The sequence below is a fragment of the Balaenoptera musculus genome, chromosome 20 (assembly GCF_009873245.2).
Source record: "Balaenoptera musculus isolate JJ_BM4_2016_0621 chromosome 20, mBalMus1.pri.v3, whole genome shotgun sequence".
NCBI lineage: Eukaryota > Metazoa > Chordata > Mammalia > Artiodactyla > Balaenopteridae > Balaenoptera > Balaenoptera musculus.
In genome coordinates, this window is record NC_045804.1 from 54,056,834 (window position 1) to 54,071,935 (window position 15,102).

A 15,102-nucleotide genomic window follows, 5' to 3' on the forward strand; every position below is an offset into this window, starting at 1 on the left:
AGTACAGGTCAGCACCTTGATGACAAAGAAAACAGAAAACCCATTGGAAGATTTCCATGGGCTTGTAGACTTCTGGCAGCAGATGTGCCTCTAGAGATCATTTTATTCACCCCTCATACCTCATAGATGGGGAAACCAAGGCTCAGGAAAAAGTACGTGGTTGCCCAAGGTCACCATCAAGTGGCAAGGCTGGTGTGGCACATCCAGTCTGCTGACCACATGGAGCGTGCATTTCACTGGGAGTTTACATGTTGGGCTCCCGAGGGGACATGGGTCCTCAGGGTGTGACTTCAGGGTCCAGGGCTCACTGCATAAGATGTTTCCCCCTCGCCACCCACTTTCTCCTTGACCTTCACCTACTGTCAGTTCTCCTTTTGTATAGAAACACTCATCACATTAACCCTAGAAACAGCCTCCTTTTGAAGAAGTGCCCAAGCCAACCTCCCAACAAAAGGAGGGGAGTGACAGGGCTGGGGAGGAGCCCTGCTCTCACCCGTCACAGTGTAACAGCCTTGCCCCACTCTCTGTCCCTCCGCCCGGGCTTTCCCACGTGAGACCACGTGCATCCCCACCCCTAGAATGCACAGTCCACTATAAACGAGGAGCTCGGTCTGTGGGCTGTTTGCAGATTGGAAAGTTATAAGCCAAGCTTATACATGAGAGTGAACCTGCTCTGGTCCTTCTGTGCCCCTGCCCAGTGTGAACCACAGAGAGTCAACCTCGTGGTGCTGCCAGCACTGTGCTTTCCCCAGTTCCCACGTGAGACAACAGCTCACTCCCCACCTTCTTTCTGCACCACTTTGCCAGCTCTTCCAGGGTTGGGATCCAGCCAGCTCCTCATGCTAGTGGGGGCTGCACTGTCTCTACTTCACAGCAGGTTAGCGCCTGAAGCTTGCGGATGGAAGTTAAGGTCGTCCCCCATCCCCCACTCAGTGACAGGGAGACTTCACCTCTTTGTCAAATCAGCCTCTGGGCTTCATCCCCTGCTGGGCTGGTAAAAGTTTCACACCTTCGGTCCCAATCTAGCAAGTGACTGGATAACAAGACAAACTGAAGTGATGGAGACTTGTATCAGAACGTCACTAGTTTGTCCATGATGTGAGCATCTTCTGTTTGAGAAAGAACACTCCGATTTTTTTCTGCTCTTCACAATGTGAGCAGTTATAGACATGATATACTTTTAAATTTAATTGTTTTCTTAAGTCTACACAATCAAGCCCTGGTCTGTGTGTTTACCAGTTTCTGACGTGTAAATACTCCCACCATGACCAATTTCAGGCGACCCCCACCATGTCCGTGAACATGGAGTTGGGAAGAGAAGCACAGCAGAGCACCATGCATCCTATTTCCGCTCTGCAGATTCAGTAGGTGGACGTAACCTCAAGAGCACAGATAATGGTAAAATGTAGTCAAATAATTTGCACATGATGAGGTTTGAATATTCATTACCTTTGTTTTTAATATAATTTACTTACTTGTAAGTTTATCTAATTTATGTTTTTAAATAATGGCTGTGTTGAGCCACCAGCTTACTAAGTTCCCTGTTTTAACCGTCAGCTCTCAAGAGGCAACTCCAGCGACCACTAACTTCATCTTGACTCCGTGACACCTCAGCCACCATCAAGCCACACAATGTCATAACCTTCCACCATGGCCTGGCACCGTCACGTTCACACCCGGCAGTGGTCATAAGCAGACTTCACATGCCTAGCTGGTTCACATCCTAACACTGTTTTGCTACTGAACATATATACCTCTATGCTTACTTGCAAGCCTTGAGTCCAGTGACTGATCAGATTATCAGGTCTGCCCACTCTTACTACTACAATAACTACACTGATAATGGTAATAATAATAACTGATATTATCAAACATTCACCAGGGATGTGTCAGGAACTAACCCGAGATTAGCCTTTTACACGTTTTTAAATCATTTAATCTTGTACAACCTTGGAAAGTATTTGTATAACCCCCATGTTATAGATGAGAATACCAAGGCACAGAGAAGTTAAATAAGTTACTCAAGGCTACACAGCAAGTGTGGTGGACCAGGGTTTGAACTCAGACAGTCCGACTTCAGATCCTGTGCTCTTAACCATTAGGCTATACTACCTCCCTGATAAGAAACACTTTGGAAACTGAAATAAATATTTGATAATATTACTCTTATTATTAGTGGTACTGTTTGAGTAGTCTAGAGAAATTGTTTTCTAGAGTCCTGTTATAATGTAAAAAAATACTTTAAGCAGAGAGTGAAAATTCATAGCCAAGGAAAAGGAGATGAGTATCATACTCTTGACTCTGAAAAACACTGGATTCCCTTACTTGGAGCCTCCCACCCATTACCTTAGTCACAGTCCAAACAAGTGTTCTTATTTGGCTTCTTGGCTGAAAACATTTTAGAAGCAACAAAACGGCAGGGAAAAGGGTGTTACCAACAATTAGAAAAGTGGGAGCAAAGAGCCTGGTATCCAACAGGAAATAGAAAACATAAAAAAGGAGGTGCAGGAACCCAAAGGGTAGCTGCTCTGGCATCAGAAAAGTGGCAAACTGTCCCACCCACATCAGGAGCCCATCACTCTTTTGAAGCCCAACATTTTCATTGCTGTTTGTACTTAAGACCCTTGGAATTAAGAGAAGATTCAATGTGATGTGGTGTAGTCTGCTTTAAAGGCCAGATAGTACACCCAGACAGATGTGCAAAATGTGTGTTTATAATGTGTCTGTCATGTAAAAGATGGGAAATAGCCTAATTATCCATATGATGGAATGCTAAGCATCGTTACAAAGAATGAGGAAAGTCTGTATGAATTGAGTTGGAACCATTTCCAAACTCTTTATTGAGTGAGAAAAGCAAGATACAGAACAGTGTATATAGTATGCTCCAAAGTATATCTTGTTTAAAAAGAGATATATAAAAATTTGCATATATATATATATATATATATATATATATATATATATATATATACACACACACACACTCATACATCTATGCTTGTATGTACTAAGAATATCTCCAGGAGGACACACAAGAAACAACAGTTGCCCCTGGCAAGGGGAACTGGATGCTAAGAGTGGGATGGAGAATGACTTAAACTTTTTAAAAATTATGAAATATTTCAAGCATGCAGAAAAGTGCAGAAAATAGTGTAACAGATGCCCATGTACCCACAACCAAGATTTCACAGATGTTAACATTTTGTCATTTTGCTATGGATCTTAGCATTTTAAGTACAGCCAACATACCACCCCCATCCCTTCCTCTGTCTTGCCCCTCATTAACCGGACTAGGACCACTAGAGTTGATGTGCATTACTCCAAATTTACGCTTTTGATACATATATGTACCCATAAAATACACCATGTTGTTGTGTGTATTTAAATTTTAAATATGTATCATACTGTAACTTCTTTGGTAACTTGCTTTTTTCATCATTGTCTGTTTTAATGCATGCAGAACTTTTTCACTGGTTTTTCACTGCTGCATAGAATTCCCTTGTGTGAGTAAATCACAGCTCATTTATCCGTTTTCCTACTAAAAGACAGCATAATTTTTTAACATTTTCCCTTTTAAAAAACATTTTTTGAGTTATAATTGACGTACAATACATGGCACACATTAAAGTATACAATCTGATACATTTTGAAATATTTACCCATCACGAAACCATCACTACAATCGAAATAATGAATACATCCATCACCTCCGTGAGTCCCTCACCTCCCTTGGTAATCCCTCCCTCCCTCCCAACCCCCCCACCCTGTCCTGTGCCTAAGGCAACCACTGGTCTGTTTCTGTCACAATAGGTTAGTTTGCATTTTCTAGAATTTTATACAATGGAATCATCATACAATAGGCCCTCTTTTTTGTCTGGGTCCTTTCACTCAGCATGATTTTGAGATTTATCCATGTTGTTGAGGGTACAATAGTTCATTCTTTTCATTCCTGAATAGCAAGATAAAATATGTAAAACACTCAAAATGATTCCTAGCATACAATAAGTGCTCAGTAAATGGAAGCTGTTATTCTAACAATATTAAAATCCTTCTCAAATTTAAAAATCTATAAATATTATACAATAATCTCTAAGCCCCAACTGCCAAACAAAAGGAACACAAGCAAACCCCTTTTGCTTGCAAAAGGCTTTTAACATAAACTATGCTAAAACAAAAATAATGTTTTTGGAAAAAATGTTCCAGCTTTCACATGGACAGTAGCTTCACCGCAGCATGTCAGTTCACTGAGGTCTCCAGGGGGGTGTTCTGCAGCTCACTCGTCCTGCTAGTCCATTGAATGCCATTTTTCTCAAAATCAGATGTTCTTTTATAGAGAAGGCAGCTGCTTGATATTCCCTGCATCTCTCCTCTCTTATTGCATCCAGCTCTGGGGTCTCCACTGAGTACTTTTCTAAACTCAGTTTCAAAATTCCTTTAAATGCAAATGCAGGTTGTGTTTCAAGGCATTCACATTGCTCACCAGTGCGGATAGCACTTGCTTTATTTGAAGTTTATACTCTGCCAAACCACTGTATTATCAGTAATGCTTTTGACTGCAAGCAGCAGAAAATCTGATGATAGTGACATAAACAGAGATTCTTTTTTCATGCAACAAGAAGTCTTGAGGTAGGCAGTTGCTAATGCTAAATCAATGGTTCAATGATATTGAGGCTATAGTAACTATTAGTCTCTTAGATGGTCCCTCAGGGTAGCAGAGTGGCTGCTGCTCCGGCCATCACATCTGCATTCCAAATGGAAAAAAATAGATAAAGGGAAGAGTTGGTGCCCATGTCAGGAAATGATAACTCTCCAGGAACCCCACTGACGTATGTGTGTGTGTTACTGTTCAGAACTGTGTCACATGGCCGCCCCAGCTGGAAAGTGACTAAGGAGAAGGAAGTAGGAAATGGTGTCCATCACGGATCTGATGATCTTTATTTTTACAAGATGAGAAAATGAGGCTTTGGAGGTGTTAAGGGACTTCCCTCAAAGTCACACAGTGAGTTAATAGCCAGGCTGTCTTATTTCATTGAGCTACAGTGTCCATCCACTTTGATAAGACAGTAAGTCATGCATCTAAATTTCCATAATAGAATGCCAACTTTGCTTCTGTTCATCTGATATCTGGAGCACATGGACGTCTCTGCCTTTGACAGTAAATAAAATAGGGCCTTCACGTGGTCATTGAAACTCTCAGACTTCACTTGATCATTCACCAGCAGCTGCACAAATCACAGATTAATAACACTGACACCTTGGCTGAGAGAGGCAGATCTCTGTTCCTCCAGCTGCTCTAAATGCCACAGATGCAGTTGCACTGCTTTCTTTCCCTTTGCTGAGTTACCATTTAATGATCCACCCTTTGGTGCTGATTGAAAGTTAGGACAATAAAAGATAATTTTCAGGGTTTTTTAATATCTCCATGCCCATTTTGCAGCATGATACACCTTTTGTAAGTTTCCACGATATATGCCTTTTAGAATTGAGTGCCTGAAAAGTTTTTTCATACAAAAGTAGAGATGGGTTTATACCAGTGATCTGGGGTGACATGGTTACTGTAATTAAACACAGCTCTAGTTCTGAGCTTTCAAGGAGGCAGTTCATAAAGGACAATGTGACCATTTTTATTTGGTTATAGTAACTATGTCATCCCTGATTACTGGTACAAATAAGTTTCTTCTATATTGTTTTGGAATCCCTTTTTAGCCTTTATTTTTTTATTTTTTTATTTTTTTAAATTAATTAATTTATTTATTTATGGCTGTGTTGGGTCTTCGTTTCTGTGCGAGGGCTTTCTCTAGTTGCGGCAAGTGGGGGCCACTCTTCATCGCGGTGCGCGGGCCTCTCACTATCGCGGCCTCTCTTGTTGCGGAGCACAGTCTCCAGACGCGCAGGCTCAGCAGTTGTGGCTCACGGGCCCAGCCGCTCCGCGGCATGTGGGATCTTCCCAGACCAGGGCTCGAACCCGTGTCCCCTGCATTGGCAGGCAGATTCTCAACCACTGCGCCACCAGGGAAGCCCTAGCCTTTATTTTAATTGGTCTATTTTATGTCTGTTGAAATAACTTAAGCCTTTTCTCATTTATTTTGAAAATATAAGGAATTTTTAAAACTAAAAGAATTTGCAATGACCCATAAGACAGTTTAGAAAGGGAAAAGGAGGGGTGAAGAACTGGGTCACAGCATCACTGGGCTTATATTTGCAGTGTGAAGCGAGTGAGCCAAAATGAGGCTCGTCACAGTCCTGAATTCTCCTGCCATCCAACTGCGATTTGAAGTATTAGTTCAACAAATATTTGAGTGCGTAATTACGCTAATTAGATAGGAGCTCAGGTGTCTGAGTCCTTGTGTAAAACAAATCTCCGTCACCTATTCATTAAACGTTTAAGGTTGGACAGGACCTTAAAAAAGATCTGATCAAACTCTCGACCTCAAAGGAGCATTACGTTATCACAGATAGACAGCTCTCACCACTTGCCTGAATATCTTCCAAAAAGGAGATGACACAAAATTAAACCATCAAAGACCATCTAGTGGGCAAGACACTCTACTTGGAATGGGGGGAGGGGGTTTCAAAGTATAAGGAAATTGAAAACAACATGTTTCATACTATAGGGAAACCATTCCATAAACTTTGGCACCTCCAAATTATAGAACACAATGCAGCAATTAAAAATCATGTTTTGGGAGGTTAGGTATTATCATATAAAGAGGTTTACAATATGAGAAATGAAAACAACATATACAGGCAGAAAATACAGTATAATTCCAATTTTGTAAAGGAAAAAATCTAACAGAGCAAATAGACTAGAATGAAATACACCAAAATATTGAAAGTAATGCTTACTGCTAGGTGATAGAATTATGGGCAATTTTCATTTTCATCTTTATGATTTTCTATGCTTTTCAATTTTTATATAATGAATATGTATTATTTTATAATCATGCAAAGTATGTTATTTTTTGAAAGAATAAATGAAAAGCCCTTACAATATAACTGAAACATCTTAATGTGAAAAATTGGATAATATGAAAGGAAAATAGTTCAAACACAGATACACAAATCATGTCAGTGCAAAGTCAGACACAGTTAATTATTAATGATCTCTGTCAAAAACATGGTCAGGCAATGAGTTAACTAAACCTGGGATTTCTGAAGGGCGGAAGCCAGGTCGTAGTAAAGTTTAAGAAGTACTTTGCTGTGGTGGTTCCATAAGATGCCATAGTCAGACAGACCTGGGTTAGAATCCTGGCTTTGCCCTCAGTAGCTGTATGACCTTGGATAAAGTCCTTTTATTTCCCTAAAGCTCAGTTTTCTCATTTGTTGAAAGAAGTTTTTAAAGGTGATGACAATGCATGCTAGGGCTGCTCTGAGGGGTCAGTGATATGGTCCTCCTTACAAAGGTCCTCCTTACATCAAGTCCTCCTTACAAAGCCAGGTCCCTGGTGATGCTCTGTGAGTGAATGAATGCACGGCTCTGGCGCTCAGAGACTGGAGGAATCGTGGGACTGCAGTGGTCAAGGAAGCCCTGGACAAGGGTTGGGACATCAGGGTTCACAAGCCCTCTCTTCCCCAGTGATATGAGAGAAGCACTGAAATGAGTATCAACAGCCCTGGGTTCTAATTCCAGCACAGCATTTAGCCTGCCTTAGCCTCTGTTTCCTTAGTTACAAAGAGGGGAGGATAAGTCTTTCTTTGCCTATTCATGGAGTTTGTTATCATAATAAAAGTCATTCATTCATTCATTCTTTAATAATTTTTTGAATACCCTCCTTTGTGCTAAATAGTATTCTAGGTGCTGGGGTTATGACAGTGAGAAAAACAGAGAAAGATTCCTGGCCTTGTGGAGTTTATAATGTGGAGGAAGGGAGATTAATAAACAAGATGAATAAGAAAGATATAGAGGATATTAAGTGGTAATAAATGTTACGGAGAAAAATGAAGCAGGGGCAGGGAATAGGAGGTGGGGTTTTAATTTGGGCTTGAGTGCCAGGAAAGGGCTTGCTGACAAGATGGCATTTGAGTACGTAAACGTATAATGGCAGTGAGGGAGCAAACTTCTGGCATTTGGGAGAAGAGGATTGCAGCCAGAGGAAGCAGTCAGAGCAAAGGCCCCGAGGCCGTGAGTGACTAGTGAGTCAGAAGCAGGGTGGCTGGAGCCGAGGGAGTAAAGAGAGGAGCAGTGGCAGAGAAAAACCGAGATGCGTGGTTTCCCAAGTAACCAGACTGGCTTTTGCTCCAAGTGAGATGGGACACCACCCGAGGGTTTTAACCAGGGGACTGGCACGGTCTGATTTACATCTTACAAGAATACCCCTGTCTGCTGTCTTGAGAATATAGCGTAAGGATCTAGGGCAAAAGCAGCCAAGACCATTTGGGAGGATGTCACAGTCACCAGGTGAGAGCCTCAGACAAGGATGGTGGCAGTGGAGACAGTGAAATGAGGTAACAAACAGGAACCCACTTTGAAAGTGAAGCAGCTCTTCAGTGCACAATGGTGGTGAAACGGTGCAGGAGGGATGGTGTGAATAAAAACACGGGGCAGCTGCTGCTCCTCCACGTGGCCACAGGCTGACCGTCCAGCCGTTCCCGACGGAGAAATGCAGTAAGACTGCACAGGTGAGCTCCCGGGCTGGGTACGGCCTTGTGTGCAACAATGCAGAACACGGAAAGTTGGTGGGAGGGTCACATTTCTTGATATGTCTCATTCATTTAGTGCCTTCAACATCAACATTTTTGCTGAAATGTAAACCCACTTTTGCTCCTCCAGTTCTACCTGGAAGCAAAAGAACTCACTACCATTCCATTCTAGATGGGACTTGGGGCAGAGCTCGGCCAGGAAGGGATCCAGCATGCGTGTGCCTTTCCTAGGGAGACCTCTCTTTCTCTGGAGTACTTGACATCATCTGTTTGAGATAATCCCGTGCATTCCAAGCCCACTTCTTGTTAGCTGATGTGCTTTTCTCCTCAACAATCCTTGAGAAGCATAAAAAGCTTAATCAACCCAAATTAGAGGGTCTGCTTAATTCCAGGAGTTGATTTGAATATCATTGCTTTGGGAGGAGGAGAAACAAGTCTTCCTAAGGAGAGAATTTCCTATTAGAAGGACTGTTCTCAAAGGCATGTCCTTGACAGCCCATTAATTATATTTCATTTTGACAGATCTCATATATAGTTGTTACCTTAAGGGGGGGAAGAAGGTGTTGGGTGATTAATTGGTTGATAGTGTATGTTAATTGCATGCTAATTAAATTTAAATTTAATTCATATTTGGAACACTTAATTTAACTCAGGACCAGAAAATTGGAATATTCAAGCTTCTTGAAGGAACTTGTCTTTCTATCTGTCACCTTCATATGTCTGTTGACACCTCCTCCTTATTTACAAACTTGTTTTTCAAGAAAAGGAATCAGATGGTTCTTAGAGCCTCCAGCGGTAATAGTACTGGTTCTTGCAATACATAAATATTTAATTGCTTTATTGAAAAAAATACATGTATCTCCAGCCTATTACTTAAATTTGCTCTAAACAAGTCCTGTCAGGCTGGAAAACCGTACTCTTTGATTGCTTCCCTCTGGCTGGGTAATTGAAGAAGCAGCTCCAGGAGAGAGTCTGTACTTGGTTTCCAGAAAGGCACTGAAGATGATCTGATACCTGAAGGCAGAGGGGCGCTGTTCATGATACTGGAAGCTTCTGGGAAATTCTCTGGGGCTCTTGTTTCTGCTCTCCCTCAGGGAACCCCAGCAGGTGAACTCTCTGAGAATACTGTTGACAGAATATCCGGTGTTTCCTCTCTTGTAGCCCAGGGGTGGAAGGAGCCTCCTCCCAGCCCCGGGACGGGCTGCTCCTCTGCTGTCTTAGGTGGAGAGGGCAGGTCTGCCCAGGATCTGGTTGTCTGCAGACTTCCTTGGGGGTAGAGTACTAGGCCTTGGGACTTGTGTTTCCAGTCTACAAACAAAGAAAGTGGACCGCAAGTGTGGTAGAAGGGACATGGGCTTTGAAGTTTAACTGGTTTGGATCTGTATCCTGGCTCTACCTTAGAAGAGTTAATTCATTCTTCTGAGTCTCGGTTCTGTCACCTATAAAAGGGGTGATGGTACTAATCTTGTAGCAGTGTTGTAAGGATTCAGTGAGACCATAAATGTCTGTAAAAACCTAACAGAGGGACTTCCTTGGCAGTCCAGTGGTTAAGACTCCATGCTTCCAACATAGGGGGCACGGGTTCCATCCTTGGTCGGGGAACTAAGATCCCGCAGACTGCACAGCGCGGCCAAAAAAAAAAAAGGACAAACCCTAACACAGCGCGCAGTCAGATGTTCGAAGCCTGGGCACTGCTGTCACCACTCCTGCCTGGTCATCGGCCGCCTTCCCTCTGGTCCTGTAGAACTGCCGGCTGCTGGGAGCAGCTCTTGTTGTTTGCACGCTACACCATGGCTTGTCCTTGACGTTGGACTGTCTTAGAACTGGCATCTGAGCTTTGAACCTCCTTCCCTCACTCATTGGCTCTCTCCTCAGCTGTCCTGGAGAAGCCTCTGGAGAAGAAAGCGGGCAGAAAATACGGCCCCGCGGGCAACAAGAAGCTTATCTGTTTCATAGATGACGTGAACATGCCTGAGGTGGACGCCTACGGGACTGCACGGCCCCACGCCATCATCAGGCAGCACCTGGATTACGGCCACTGGTAAGAGCGCACATAGAGGGACTCGGCCCGGTGGGGAGCAGGGCCAAGGCCGATCGCTGTCGTGTTGCTGGAGCTGCAGACCTCAGCTCAGCTCCAGCGCCAGATGAGAATCGCCACAGCAAACCGAGTCCCTCGTGGGATTCTGTTTCCTGAGCGCTCTTCCTTCCAACAGGGAACTGAGACCCACCGGAAGAGGTTGGTCAGAGAAGGCACCGAGCTCTCACTTAAGGAAAAACGTCTACTTTCTTCCTCAATGTTCATCTCTAAAACTGCCTTCTCCAAGCTCCCAAAGCAGAATTAACCAGTCCCCCTCCCCCCCATCCACCCTCCGTCTGTGGTCCTATCGCAGTGAGCAGGGCCTTCGCTGAGAACAGCTAACATTCTGTATAGTGCACGTGTGTTTGCGGGTCTTAATAGCCTTTGTCTTTTCAGAGCATCTCACAGGCTCTGATGTTATCTCCTGCAACAGAATAGTTTTTAATGGCAAAAGGTCTAAACTTGCCAGAAAGAAAACAGCAAGTCAGTGATTTGAGATAACTCTGGCTCACCTTCCTACCTCACACTGAATCTACTGCTGAGAAAGAGCAGGGAGGGCCAAGAGGGAATTCAGAGAGAGGAATTACAGTTATGACGACAGTCCCCCGAGTTGCCTTTCATTCATTCCTAAGGTCTTTGTTGGACGCATGCCATGGACCACCGTCCACAATCTCCACACCAGTATTCGAGCAGCTGAAGTCTCCTGGAAAAACTCAGGCTGCTTATTGAATAGTTTTACTTTAGATTCACGGTCACAAACCTTCAATGGGAAGCAGAAACTTCCTGGAAATTCTACTATATTGCCTTCATATGTTTACATTTCCACCCTCCGAAATGTCTACTTCATGCCTTCTCCTCTCCTCAAACTTCCCACCCGACCTCAGCTGATGGTCACTCCTCTGTCCACTATGATTAGGTTTCTATTTCCTCCACTTTACTGAACTGTTCCTGCTCAACTAACTGTATCTTTATTGTGAAATCCAACAGACCCCGTTGGGTCACCATCTTTCTTATCTTCTCTGCAGCACTTGATGTGGTTGACTGCTCTGTCCTGTTGGAAATACTGGCTTCCTTTGCTTTCTGGATACTACACACCCTTGATTTCCTCCTACCTCTTTGACCATCTTTGTGGTCTCTTCTTCCTGCGCTACTTCCATGGATGTTGTATCCCTTAGGAATTTGTCCTAAGCTCTTGTCTCTTCTCAGTTTCTACCAATGTATCTAGACTGTTTTTTACCCCCAAACACATGAGTGATCGGGCACATCCCAGCTCACCTTGACGGCACACTTACCTGCCTCTGCCCTCACTCAACTCTCGTCCATGGTTTCTGACTATTCCAGGTATGATCGAAACAAACTGTCCCTAAAGGAAGTCATGAATGTCCAGTACGTTTCCTGTATGAACCCCACCGCGGGCAGCTTCACCATCAACCCACGGCTTCAGGTACAGGAGGAACTGTGACCCTGGGGTCCTAAACACCACCTTCCAGGCTGATGTCACTGGACTGTGTGTGATAATTGGCCCCTCCCCTGTCCAGCCTCTTCAAGTGGTAAATCATACAGGATGCTGACTCGCATTTCCAGGGAGACAGAAAAACCCCTAGACCCAGAGTTCTGAAGCTTTTTGAGCCAGAAGGAATCAGGGTTCATCTAATTCAACTTGGTCTTCAGGTTGAGAGAACTTCAGATAGGTGAATGACCCTCCCAAGGTCATGTGCATTCTCAGGATCACATTCAGATTTGGACTCAGATTCCCAGAGTCCAAGTTCCATTCCCTTCCTGCTACACCATGCTGACGTCTTTGACCAGAGGTCCAAAACCCATTAATCATTTTAGGTTCAACCTAAGTTTGGGTTTAATGTGAGAAATGTGGCCAGAATGTAGAATTCAAAGCCCTTCTAAGAATTCTTCACCGTCTTATCCAAATCCTGAGGAGGTGATTTCTGTCCTGTGACCACAGATGTCTAACTCGTGGCCTCCTCCACGTGCCTCTGTTCCCCTGTCCAGCGTCACTTCAGCGTGTTCGCCGTCTCCTTCCCGGGAGCAGACGCCCTGTCCTCCATCTACTGCACCATCCTGACTCAGCACCTGAAGCTTGGGAACTTCCCGGCACCACTGCAGAAATGCGTCCCGCAGCTGACCCGTCTGGCCCTTACCTTCCACCAGAAGATCGCCACCACGTTCCTCCCCACGGCAATCAGATTCCATTACATCTTCAACCTCAGGGACTTGGCCAACATTTTCCAGGTGAGTCCATCGGCTCCAAGACACACTAGGAGGCTTAGCCATGATCCCATCCCCTCCATTCTTTGCCAAACTCTCAGGCAAAGGCACAGTTCATACGGAGTGACGAATGTACAAATAAACAGAGTGCTGTGGGGTCCGTGAGGGTCTATTCAACATAATAGAATTCTCTTTGCCCATTAACTTACTTCTTGGTAAGCAGAGTGTATTTATTTCTGAGTTGGTTCCTTCGGGCTGGAGAAGGCTCAGCATTTTAGAGGTAATGTCATCTAATGGTTCCAACATGCCTAGAAAAGAAAGTGACACAGAAGAAAGCAAAAAAACTACTTTGCAGGCCCTGGTGGTACACCCATCATTCTTGGGATGAAAAATAACATCCCCTAAACCACGCAGGATAGCTCTGCTTCCTAAAGAAGCCATGTCATACTATTCCGAAGACACCATCCGCCAGCCACTGGGATGCATCAGTCCTAAAAATTCCAGGTTATTTTCCAGGTCAAAGCCATTTCAGATCCTTCCAGCTGCTCGTCTGAATAGCGGTGGCCTGTGTCTGCCTGGTGCTTCCAGTTGCTTGCCCCTTCACTATCAGAACCTCCAGAGGGCAATGCAACAAACACGGCCCCCTCTTCCCCTTGGCCGGGTACCGCACCCTCTTGTGATGGCTCCACAACCCTCCCATCCTGGATGAGAATCTGCAGAAACTGCTTTTCAGAGAGACCCCTCTCCAGGAGAGTTCTGAGCCATTATTGAGGGAGAGTGCCTTTTATCCCAAGCAGAAGCCACATCTGCAGGGAAATAGCAGCATGATCAGGGAGTGAGGCATGACCCTCCGTGGGGAGCACATGTGTTTGGGGTTAATTACACTACCTGTGCAGGTAAGACTCTGGGGAACCTCAGACTATCAAAGGTTCAGACTCTGAGGCCATAGAGCCTGCAGGTTCCACGGTCAAAAGAAGCAGAAACCCACTAAATATTAGTTCAAAGATCCAAGAGTGGTGCTCCCAAAAAGCTTACCTGGAGGGTGGACCACAGCCCCACAGCCAGGGTGAGTCTCTGAGAGCTCCTGTGAGCTGGCTCAGGACAGCGCTGCTGGGCCACGTGCCTCCCAAATGTTAACTCAGCTACAAATGAGGAAACACACCCGCAGAGCTTACACAGCCAGCCAGGGAAGGAACCAGAATAGAACCTAGGTCTTTCAGGTTCCTGGCCAGAACCCCTTTCCACCACGCCATTCTGTCCTTCTCACCCGTTCTTTCTACGAGGAGAACAGCATAAGACAGTTAAGGCAGCAAGAAAGACTCAGCTCCAAGCCTGTAAAACCCACAGCTTCGTGGCCCTCGGACCTGGATGGTGGCAAAGTTTGTGCATTCCCATCCTTATCTCCCATTTACTGAGTATTAATTGAGAAAGACTTTTTTTTTTTTAATCACACAAGCCGTCTCTGAAATCTCACTGCGACAGGATGAGGTGGGGGCATCCCCGTGTGCATCTTCCAGATGAGCAAAAAGGAGTTGAGCCATTTGATCAAATTCACGCTGCCCATAGTGGCAGAACTAAAGGGGAAAGAGGCATTTGGTCTCCCTCACACGAAGCGCCAGCCCAGCTCCTGCCTGGACAGCGCCTTGTCACCTGTGTGACCTGAGATTCATACTCACGACAACCCTTTGGGATACACGTTATTATCCCAATTTAACAGAGGCTCGGAGAGGTTGCCAGCTGGTAGATGACGGCATGAATGGCCGTGGAGGTAGAAAAGTACGCACCGTGTTAGTGGAATAACAAGTGGGTGGAAGCAGACAGTGACGTGGAGAGGCCGCGAGCAGCGAGATGGGGGAGGGAATTTGAGAACAGAGGGGATCCTTGTAAAAAGTCCGCCTTCAGTCTGTCATAAAGCTGGCATTTATTGAGCCAGTCCTACACCCTCTGCATCTATTAGCTAACAATTTAATCCTCACAGCAACCATATCAGGTAACATACTGATCATTTCCAATTTAGAAATGACAAAACCGTGCTACAGACAAATCAAGTAGCTTGAGTATGTTCAGCATAACTGGTAAACAGAAGCCTCATGTCCCAAAACTAGGGGGGTCAGCTCTACTGTGCCGGGAATTCGGGGCGGCAAGCACTTCCTCAGGAAGCA

At 44.6% G+C, this 15,102-nt stretch overlaps 1 protein-coding gene across 1 annotated transcript in view; it reads left to right on the forward strand.

The window, feature by feature from the left end:
* DNAH9 (dynein axonemal heavy chain 9) overlaps window positions 1–15,102 on the forward strand; it is a 303,415-nt gene that overhangs the window by 159,256 nt on the left and 129,057 nt on the right. Inside the window, exons 39-41 of the mRNA XM_036836769.1 lie at window positions 10,516–10,681; window positions 12,059–12,161; window positions 12,725–12,964. Coding sequence (XP_036692664.1) covers window positions 10,516–10,681; window positions 12,059–12,161; window positions 12,725–12,964 — 509 coding nt within the window. The remainder of the gene's footprint in view (window positions 1–10,515; window positions 10,682–12,058; window positions 12,162–12,724; window positions 12,965–15,102) is intronic.